Source organism: Agelaius phoeniceus, chromosome Z, assembly GCF_051311805.1.
Source record: "Agelaius phoeniceus isolate bAgePho1 chromosome Z, bAgePho1.hap1, whole genome shotgun sequence".
Lineage (NCBI taxonomy): Eukaryota > Metazoa > Chordata > Aves > Passeriformes > Icteridae > Agelaius > Agelaius phoeniceus.
In genome coordinates, this window is record NC_135303.1 from 82329714 (window position 1) to 82341452 (window position 11739).

The following is an 11739-nucleotide window of genomic DNA, read 5'->3' on the forward strand; positions in this document are numbered from 1 at the left end:
CTTGCCTTTTGAGAGGAAGAGAATAACCTAGCTCCTCAAGTGCTGCTGACAGCATTCCCACCTGGGCTTCTGCACCTCCACTGGGTGAAAATGTCTGGCATGGTCGTGACTCAGAAAGGAGTGGGAGTAGGAATGCAAACCTGTTTGTTTGTTTGTTTGTTTGACTGCCTGTGTTCCCCCTGGAAGTTTTGGGCAGTTACATGCTTAGGTCATGGACTTGTGCAGCTACCCAGCTGAGTCTCCTTGCTCTGGCTCATGCACTAAAAAGACACACAGCTCTGAGATTTAGGTTCCATGGGCAGCTTCCTTTGCTTGCATTTTAGACTTTGAAGAACTTGCTGCACACCCATATCTGTTTAATATATGGATTCCCAAGTCAAAAAAATTTTAAAAGACATCAAAATGTATGTATTGTATGTACTTGTCAACTACCTTTGGTTAGTACTCCCAGAAATTCCCTGATTATTGGTCCTATTATACAAAGGCAATTCTACTCTTTTACTTTCATTTAGCCCTTGTGCATGGTAAAATCAAAGCATTTATACTGCAGCCAGTTTGAGGGGCCCCAGATTATGTTGCAGTGTAAAAGATGCTTAAAATTTAACCCCCATCTTTTATAGATTTTGTTCTGAATAAATCAATTTACAGTTATACCAAGTTACAGTAAAAAGTGAAAAACAAGCACACACTTTGTAACTCTCAAGCTTATTTCTATTTATGGTCTTCTATCCATGCCAATAGAATATATATACACACACATGCTAAATTTCAAGCAAGATATTGCATTTTTTTAATGCAGAGAATAGAAAGGGAATTCAAAAGGTGAATAAAACTCATGCTAAAAGAAAGGATGTGGGAGAAAAACCAGGAAATATGAGTAGCAGTAACATATTGTTACTTTCCTGATTCTCCTCTGATCCTTCTGGCTTTGCCTCTTTTCTAGCATTTAATTATTTTCCTTTTCACTGTTGTGCAGCTAATCACACCTATTATTTTACTCTTTTAAAATAAAAAGTCCCATGAAACCTAGAACGAAAATAAGTTTCTCTTGTATGGATTTTAAAGGGCTACACACCATGTGGTTTCATTTGTGTTCATTGTGATTGGAAGTGCAGACACTGGCTATACAACTTCAAGTCTGGTGGGTTGACATAATAAATGCAATAATCCAGCTTTTACTAAAATTCCTCTGAAATAATTTCCATTTATTCTTTTACTATTTTCCATAGTTTATTCCCTACTCTATACCATATATATATTTTGTATCCATTAATAATTTAAGACTTCTTGGTGAGGAGCTTAGGTGTTCTCTAATATATGTTGTAGACGCCGCAGAATATTCTGTGAACAACAGAGATGGAGAAATTTATATGGGAGACAGAAATTTCTTATTGCTCCTTACTAAGTACTTTCTAAACACCAGTTGCACTGCCTTAGTGCTCCAAAGGTCCAGTTAAACTGAATTGTAATATGCTGTGAAAAAAAAAATTATGATCTATGCTAAATCCCATTGAATCATAGAGCCAGAGGCTGGAACAGACCTCTAAGATCACCAAGTTCAAGTCATAACCCAGCACTGCCAAGCCCACCACTAAACCATGACCCAAAGTGCCACATCTACACAGCTTTTAAGTGTCTGCAGGAATGGTGGCTCCCTCAGATGCCCTGCTTCCCAGGGCAGACTGTTTCAGCGTTTGACAACCCATTCAATGAAAGAATTTTTTCCAAAATCCAAACTAGACACCCTCTGACACATCTCCAGACCTTTTCCTCTTGTCCTGTCCCTTGTTATCTGTGAGAAGAGGCCAATCCCCACCTGGCTAAGGCCTCCTTTCAGAGAATTGTAGAGAGTGAGAAGGTTCCCTGAGACTCCTTTTCTCCAGGAGAAAAGCTGCTAAAACCTCGCAGTTCCCTCAGCTTTTCCTCACAGGACTTGTGCTCCAGACCCTTCCCCAGCTTTATTGTCTGTCTCTGGACTTGCTGCAGCACCTCAGTGTCTGCCTAGTTGTAAGTTTACTTATCATATGATTACTGGGTTTTAATTAAAAATGAAATTAAATATAAAATTTTAAGGGAATGCACAGCAAACAGAAGGACTTTAGAGGATTGTCAGAGGATATGCACAACTAATGTGACTACAAGGATTATTTCATGAAGCTGGTGGTTGCAAAAGACCTGATTTTCCTTCAACAAGGCATGAAAAATAGAAAAAATTAGTGTGTCTCAGCTATGGATCTAGATGTCTATGCTATAATACAGCACAAATTATCCCAGTGCCTGCATTTTTATCTTACTTTTTTGTAGCAGCCTTTTCAACATCTAGAATATCTAGCCCCTTTGTTTATTTCTCTTTTATATTGGATTTATTAGTATAGTTTTTCAAATGCACTTAAAGATAAGAATTTTATAAAAACATTTTTTCTATGATATATAATCCCTTGAAACTTTCAGATGCCTGGCTATTTCAAGGAATTTTGTCAGAATTTTAAGCTAAATGAATATTTTCAGGAATTCATGAACAACTGAACATACCATCTTCTGCCACACCTTCATTGTGGCCAGCTCAAAAGCATTTCATCTCCAATGACATCTTGTTCTAGCTTTACAAGTGCCAGTAAGGATCCAACAATGTTAAATATTTATTCAGCATACAAATCACTGGCATCTTGCTTATGATTTTGTGCTGCCTTCCAGTCACCACAGCAATTATAGTCCCTGTCTACTGAAAAAATGGAAAGGGTTGGCAAGCCTTAATATAGTTTATTTAATGTTTATGTGCCTTTTCTGACCCTTTTCAGGATCAACACAAAAGTTTTCTTGAGAATCTTTGAGATAACTACTGTTTCAGTTGACCATACTGTAATGGCATTCAGAGAATTTTCTTGTAAAAATCTCTGAGAAACCACATCCTAAATGCCCCACACAGTTACTGCCATGCTTTTCACCTAGGATAGCTTTGAATTTTGATTTGTAAGAAGCATTACTATGTATATACATTTTTTTTTTAACTTCTAGAGAGAATTTTGAGAATATTAACAGCCTTTTTTCAATCTGTATGAAGAGTGGAATGAATGAATGTTTCTCTGGACTGTTTTATGACCATTGAGACATACTGCTTTTGAGCACCACTTTGCAAGTCCACTGATTTGACAGTTTAGAGCGTTAGGATAGAAATAAGCTGATATTTGGCTTTTAAAGATTTTGCACCTTTACTGTGCGTTTATGCACAGGTGCTCTCTCCAGAATGCTTTATTGTTTTTCACGAGGTAGCCAAGTTTATTGCTGTTACTCTGTGCCATGTATGGCAGTTCAACAATCATTGCTGTTTCATTTCAGTAACACCAAAATGAATTGTGGTAAGAAGTGTGGATTGTGATAATACATTAACATTATTTTATTTTGCTGTTAAACTAGAGTACTGTTTGTATTTCGCAGTCTGACTTTTACTGGTGTCTTAATGGCAGAATTAAAGTTCTTTGCATTTCTATACTTTTTCTTACTTTTGAAAAGAATAATCTCTTTTGGAGCTTTAAGTGTCACTCTGAGTATTATGGTGTCTGTTCACGCTTCTTTTTCTTCCAAAATTAAAGCTATTTTATACTTAAAAAAAAAAGGTTTTGATTAGCAAATTTTTCAGACTATTAGTTAGGAAGGCTTTGTCACTCAGTGAGAAATCAATTGCGTTGGTCAGGTTCTTCAGGAGAGCCCTGAGACACAGTCAGCCTCTGAGGTCAGCATAAAATAATTAATTTCTCTTTAACTGTAGCCAGCTGTCTTGATTTTCTTGCATATATCTTACCTCTTTTTTTTTGTATAATCTCTCTCTTTATGCTTTAACTTATTCTTTTACCTAAAACTCAGGTCCCACAGCTGTTTCTCCTTCAGTGATGGATCTTCACTTTGTTCTCATGCAAATTTTACAGATGCAGCACTAGGATTTGTCACAGTGTTCAATGTCAATATATAGAGAAGTCAGATACTCTTCTCTGGGTATGTCAGCCTCACCCTTAAGTGGATACAGAAATCTGTCAATAGCAGAAAAGGTGGTGCTTCAACACACAAGGATGCTGTTTTTGTGGGCATTATCCTGAGTTTTGTCTACCTGCCTATCACAGACTTGTACCTCATAGGTATTTAAACTCTTGTTCAGACAGGGAGTCTCTCGAGATAGGAGAATTTCATATCCTGTGCTCCTTCGCACAGCTTTTCACTGTTTAGATATTTTAAGGGCTCTGTGGGTGTTTTGCCTTCTGTGTCACGAAGGATCCTTTCAAGGCTTTATTTATCTCTTTGCTTTTTTTCTTCAGGGAAAAGGGGCAAGGCAAGACCTGTCTTCTTCCTGTTCTTTTAGCTAGGTTTTTTTGGTAAACACTGGAAAGCTTTGGAATCTCCCACATGGTGTGTGCTGTTGCAGAACAGAGGTAGTACAGGTTTATCTATATTTCACACCTATTGTGAGATTGCTGGCAATTACAGAAGCCTGGCTTCAATGACACAGCCAGACCTGCATTCCCTCTTCCCTTTGGGGAAACAGGGAGTCAGAAAAAATGGATCCATCCCCCTCCGCCTTGAATGTCCCAGCAGACAACTGCAACATGTATAATATAACTCTGGCAAAAGGATTTTAGCTAGTGAATTGGAGCTTAATAATTATGCAGAAACTCCTTTTCATAGCACTTGCTTCACAGCCTCCTCTGTTTCAATTAAAGCAGCATTTCACTGCAGACAGCTTCTGAGGATCTCTGCTCAGCAGTGCTCTGTATCTTGGTCTTGTCCTTCAGTACAAGTTCAGAACACACAGGAGATTCTTTGGCATTTAGAATCCTGTCAGAGTCTGGGTTCCTGTGCCATTTTTGAGAAAATAGGATGTGAGAATGAAGGCTGGCTGATAAAGGAAGTGTATCTGAAAGGAAGGAGTTTTTGGGGACAGGATGATGGTTCTGAGTAGCGTGGGAGAGCCTTAGATTTTGCCAGTAATTTGGCTAGCACTTCAAAGTTTGTGAGACTTCCTGCAGATTTTCTATGAGCCACCATGTTTCCTACACTACCCTCAAATGCTCCTGGTCATTGTGATATTCTCAATTTGCCAGTGGTCAGCCTCAAAAATTTGTCTTACAGGATTGCTCTCATCTACTGAGTCTTGGCAAGATTGACTACAGAAAACTCATTCATAATATCTTTATGTGGACAAGGAAAATGTGAAAAATTGCATCATAATTCGCTTTTTGACTATGCTTTTCTCCCAAGTTTCTCAAAGGGCTTGAGAAAAGTTTAAATTTCACAAAAATTATTAACAATTTTTATGACAATGTGCTAGACAGACCCTACCTATGCAGAAGGTGTAGTCTGAAGGACATTCTGTTCATTTTTATGGGAATAGAGAATAATTCTAAGTATTTTTCAACATGAATTACACCTTCTTGCATCTTCATCACTACGTTTTTAATGAATAATTGGCTTAGTATGGTAATGGCTAGTGAATTTAGTTTAGAATTTAGTTTAGAATCAGAGTAACAACAGAATGGCTATATAAATGTCTGTATTTCTCCTTGTCATGTGAATACCAGAAAAACCTCACCCTATTTGCAAAATATCTGTTGTATATGTATACAACAGAGAGAATTGCATGTTGTAGTTTCCCACTTCATAACTAAGGGCAAGTTCCCACTTCAACACAAGCTCAAGCCCCCACTATAAACCACAGTACTGGAACTAAGATAAGATCCTATGCACTTAACCTCTACTGAAATCAATCCTGCTCAGCAAAGAAATAGGAAATGCTCTATTAAAAACGCTTTTTCATGTTTATCCCTTGACTAAAGGGATGTGAAAAAAATGTCTCTGAAGAAATGTTGCTCTCTCTAAATAAAGTGTTTTCCTGAGTATGGTGTCTATGAAAATTTCTGGACTGACAGCTCTAAGAATTGTCATCTGTCTGTTAGATCACAGACATTAAGCATTATTTCTTGTAAATGATTCAACCCTGGCTTGAGTATAGTTTGGTTTCCACTTAGACTCACATCCAAGCACCTCAAATGGGAGAGCTAATTGGTGGGCTAATTCTGCAACGATGATTATTGTCTCCTAGGGAGGGGATCAAGCCCACTATCTAATATTCCACAGACCACCAAACAACTGAATGATGAGAACAACTTAGTCCTTGCCATACTAGACAGATGGAGTTCCACCACTGAGTGTTTCCCAACCACTTTAGCCATCTGTTCCCTACTTCTGAGTATTTCCACAACAGCAAAAAACTCTCAAAAGCCCCAGATATTACCTTTTTATAACCATGAAATTACTGCTCTAATCATACTGCAAAATTACTCCACAAATAACAGATATAAGAAGAATTTTGAGCATTTTGTGATAATAACAAGAAGACTTTTTCTTCTACATGTTATACTAGATATATCTACAGGTTCATGAGCAGAATTGGAGCAGCCAGCTCATCCTAGGCTTTTAGTTTAGAAAAATCATCCTACACATTTTCATCAGTTCTCCAATTTGTGTCCCAGTGCCAATTGATCCTCTGCTGTAGGTGGTAGTGGAGTAGGGGCCACAGTGTGAGTATTTACCTAAGATTATTTGGAACCAGCAATAATAGCAAAACCACTTGTCCAGTCTACATTTCATTTCCACATTGACAAATCTGTGGGAGCCCTACTGGATGTAGATGACAGAGAAAAAATTGCAAAAAGAGTTTTTTTTTTCACATGCTGTCTAGAAAAGTAACAATCAAAGAATTGTGTTCTTTGTGGTTGGACAGTGTTTCAAAACTAGCTTGATTTGCTCTGCCTTTTCTGACTATTGTAGATAAAACACCTGATTTTTTCACCCGATATTAATGGGACTTTTACATCTGTAAAGTTCTTAGTTAGGAATTAAAAACATTTACGATCAAATGCTGTTTAAAAATATCAGAAACTGAAGTTACTGCTTTAGCAAAGAAGTACTTTATTTTACCAATAGGCAAATTAATATAAATGTCTCCCAAGAAAAGACCATCAAACCTGAAATTAATTTGAAATAACAGTGCTGATGTGGTATCAAGCAACAATAATGGTAGAGCCCTAAAATTTCAATTCCTGTAAGAGTTGCAGAAACACAGCAAGCAGACCTATATAGAATAGCACTATTAAAGACATTAGGGCCTACACTGGCAAAGGATATAGACCATCATCTTTAGGTGCTTACATATGGTTTTTCACCATCATCATGATCAGATTCATAATTTTGTATTTTAAATGAATGGGAAAAGTGAAAGCCGTACAGTAAAGCCATTAAGTTCTTGCTCACCCTATAAAGAGTGTTTATTTCATGAAATATGGTGTCACTTTGACAATCTCTAGTTAAAGAAAAATTATCTTAAGTGATCATGTAATCATTTAAAGAAAAATTAGTTTTAAAAATTGCATGTTTTTCTCAGCAGAATCTCTTTCTAATGCTAATTCAAAGTATGTAGCAATATTTTGGTGCATTCCAAATCTAAAGGCTGTTTGATGTACTGGATTCCTCTCAGTATACTCTTAAAAGGCATTTATTCAGGTGCTATCTTTCAGTCCTTTGAATAAGTAACACTGCCTTTGTTGCCCAAATTGCATCTGAAAGATGCATGTGTAAGATTGTGAGTGGCTGAAGGAGAATAAGCTTAGGTTTGCTTTTATCAGGGGAAAACTGAAAAGACTGAGGCTGTATTTATTTCATGCCTTTGCTTAGAAATGTCTCCTCATCTCGTTCATTGAGAGTTTCCGTTCATCATTGCAAAGTGATAATTTTTTGATAGTTTAGGTGAAAAAAAGTTGCTTCCTGGGCATTTTGAGGCAACTGGCTCTGGTAGGAAAAGATAGAATTGAAAGCATTCAATGTGTTATTGTATCTGACTCTTTAAGGGAAGAATTCATAACACAGCTATTCTGGTTGGTTTTTCTCACCAAAATTCTTCTTAGGAATTACTAGAATAATTTAATGGCTCTTCCTTAAACTTCATGCAGCTGTCAAAGCCAAAACTCTCCAAGCCAGAACATTCTTATCAGTGCAGAAGAATTTGGAAACTCATTTGTAATGCAAATCACCCAGTCACATCGTCATTGTCAAATGCACTGGAGAACAGAATATTCCTATTGAACAAATTACTCACCAAGAATCACAGCCACAACGGTGAAGAGCACAAAGGCATTCCTCATTAAATAACTTTTAACATCGTCCTTTGTTATGCTCTGCACTTTTTTTTTTGCCAAAAGAGTACGTTTCCGGACTCCTTGTTGAATTCGCTCCATCCTACTTCCAGGTTTTGGGTCTTCTCCGTTACCTTTAGTCATTTATCTTGCTGAAAGCTTTCTTTTATAATTAATTTCTGTCAGTATCCCTTCAGAAAAGTGGAGCACTCTTTTCAGTGGGAGTTACTGGAGAAACCTGCAAGACAAGAAATATCGAACACTGCAGTAAGATTTTAGGGGAATGGTTAGCTATATATTTATATTGAAGCAAATATTCTTCATGTTTCAGTAAAACTTGTATTATTCTTAATATCTAAGCAGTTTTTGATGCAGAACCTCAATGACTTCGAAGGAAGGATTACATGGACTGATCAGATGAGTGTCCCATGTCTTCAGATATGAACTGCTGTCATGCTCTAAAGCCCAGGAGTAACTTTTAAAAAATATTTGCTATTGATACATAAATGTAAAATCAGTACAAATCATACCAACTTAAGGTATATGTTTAAAACTCTCTGTCAGGCTTGATCTTGTACTTTTTAACAGGCCATTAATATTTGAAAAAAAATCTAGCTCACCTTTACATTCACCATTGGAGAGAAATATTTTGCTCAAAATGGTACATTTAAATTGTTCTACATTTCAAATGTTTTTAAATGATTGAATGCATTGTCTCAATTCCTTCTTTTCACATGGAAAAAGGCAGCAGCAATAGTTTATTTATCCCTCAACCACTATTTAGAAGATATGCCTATGACAGCTTTATGTTGATAACATTCATCTTTTAGCTGTATAAACTACTCCAAGCACATCTGTAAAACATCAGAAGTAATATCCCACTTAACTTGTTCCTTCAGACAGTAATACCAGCTCACATTGCAGAGTAATGCTTAGCTTGTCCTGATAGCAATTATGAACATATATCACAGAATCACAGACTATCCTGAGTTGGAAGGGACACATCAGGATCATGGAGTCCAAATCCTGGACCTGTGCAGGACAACCCAAGAACCAAACCACGTCTGACTTTAAGAAATCATGCTCTGAATCAACCTTAAAATGTTTCAATATGAAACGTTTTTCATTAAGGTATTACTTTTTATTTTAGACGGTGTGGGTTTGTTTTGATGGCTGCTGGGTATGAGTTTGTTTAGTAATGGAGACTCTTCAAAGGTATTTTCCAGACTGAGAATACAATTTTCTGAAGTCTTAGTCAATATACACTGGCATGCTTTTTAAAAAGCAATTATTAATGAATAAATGTATAAACCTAGGTGCTTTTGCTGAAATCAGTCTCTGTTTATAGACAGCTCAACTCTAACACCTCATATTAAATAAATTTAGTGCCAAAACACTTTTTTTTTTCCGGAAGCATTTAAAATATAAATACACTGTGGTTTCAGCCAGCACGTTTTATGCAAAATCGCATGTTGTAACAAGTTTATTTTGGTGGATTTTGATCCCTGCTTTTACCATATGTTTCAAGACGGTTCACTTTAGCACTTTAGTGTAATATCCTCCCTGAATTTTAACAGAACGCTATAAACTTTGCTGCTTTAAGGAGTGGAAACAGAAATTTTGAGACCTAGCTAAATATTTAAATTAGTAAGGCTTCTACTGTGGACACGACTGCTGTATGGAAGGAGGATTCCACCCCGCCCCCCACCCCCGACCGATTAATGTACGCATTAAAAAAAGAAAAAAAAAAACAAAAAAAAGAAACAAACAAACAAACAAAAAAAACCCCCACAACAAAACAAAACAAAAAAAAAAGAAAAAAAAAAAGAAAAAGCAAAATAGAAAAAAGAGAAAAAAAAAGAGAGAGAGAGAGAGAGAGAGAGATCGTTCACAGTGCCTTTTCTTTCCAGGATGTTTAGCAGCTAATCTGTCCTGCACAATTTACATCAAGATCAAGAAAGAACATGGGCGCAGCCAAAAGAATAATCAATCAAAAGACTAATCGATTAATTAGGACACAGAGGCACAGAGTGAAGGATGAAGGATGCCTCCCCCCCGCTCGGACCCTCGCTGCAGGACAGGGCAGGAGAGGGCAGGACAGGAGAGGAGAGGACAGGAGAGGAAAGGACAGGAGAGGAGAGGACAGGAGAGGACAGGAGAGGACAGGAGAGGACAGGAGAGCACAGGACAGGAGAGGAGAGGACAGGACAGGACGGGCTCACCTGGTCGGAGCTGCCGTGCCCTCGGGAGCGCGCCGGATGGGGCAGGGGCGGGCGGGGAGCGCGGAGCTGCGGAGCCGGGCGGGCGGCAGGGGGAAAACTGACATCTGCATGTGCTCCCGAGTACGGCAACTTACTATCCCTGTAACTTAAGGAAAGGGGAGGAGACTGCCGGCCCAGCGCCGGGGGAAAAAAAAAAAAAAAGAAAAAAAAAAAAAGGACAAAACCAACCCACCACGAACCACGCATCAGCAGAGAGGGGAGGAAAACGGGGCTTCTGGAATATTGATTAGTCTTGGCACAGTGAAAGCAGGGTCACTTTCTTTGTTTTTTCCTTTTAGACCACTTTCACGCTTTGTCAGTTCAGCTTCGTTAGAAATGACAAATCAGGATCCGGGAAGAATTGAAGGATCGCACACACACAGGGCAGGGGAGGCTGGAGCGCCTTTTCCTTAGACATTCCAGGCTGCACATCTGAAAATCCTAAACATAATTATATAACACTAGCCCTGTGCTTTTTAAAACAAATGATAAAATATCTGAGCATGCCACTTTGTTCTAAAAGCAGGCATGGTGTGAAAGCGATCACATATTTTCTAATTCTTGAAGACAGCTATCCAAGATCTACTCTTCCCAGGGTGGGGAACCAGACATATCTTTCAGAAGCAACTGGAGCATTATCAAGGAAAGAGAAAAACATGATCAGTTATAATCCTTTGTATGTTTCTTGTAGATATTCAAAATACATAGTAAGACTTGCCTCTTGTTTGGCACTTTAAACTCACAGACAGCAAGCCCCATTCAGCCTGTTTCAATAACAGAGAATGAATGAATGAAAAGTATAAAATATCCACTTTTGAGAAATAAGTGCCATTCAGTTTTTCTAGCATTTCAAAGTATGCGTTGTTGAAAAGGTATTTGTTGATGGGAATCAGGGGAATTCCCAAAGAACTTTCCTTTTTAGAAAAACACTTTCATTTTAAGCATTGGTAAAGTCAGGTTAAAATATTCCATAATTATATTTTAGTGCATCTTTAAAGGGATCGAAAGTATTTTCTTATAGACGAATATTGTAAATCAAAAGGAACATGATTTTATGTTAAATATATAAGTAATCTCTATATAATTCTCTATATATTCATCTTTAAAGGTTTGTTTATAAATGATGTTGATATTCAAATTATTTTCCTGAGAAGTCATTTTAAGTAGACAGGAAAAAGACCTATGTACAATACTCAAAAAGAATAGATAGGTGCAAAATAAAATTAAGAGAAGATTTACTTCCACATCGTCAGAGTAATGGTTTTGCTATAGTGTTTTCCAATTTGAATGTGATTCAAATA

At 37.4% G+C, this 11739-nt stretch overlaps 1 protein-coding gene across 1 annotated transcript in view; it reads right to left on the reverse strand.

Moving 5' to 3' along the window:
• SLC1A3 (solute carrier family 1 member 3) overlaps positions 1 to 10555 on the reverse strand; it is a 65417-nt gene extending 54862 nt beyond the window's left edge. Inside the window, exons 1-2 of the mRNA XM_054652339.2 lie at positions 10400 to 10555; positions 8141 to 8415 (exon numbers count right to left, since the gene is read on the reverse strand). Of these exons, the coding sequence (XP_054508314.1) occupies positions 8141 to 8321 (181 nt within the window). The 5' untranslated portion in view covers positions 8322 to 8415; positions 10400 to 10555. The remainder of the gene's footprint in view (positions 1 to 8140; positions 8416 to 10399) is intronic.
• Between the last annotated feature and the right edge of the window lie 1184 nt (positions 10556 to 11739).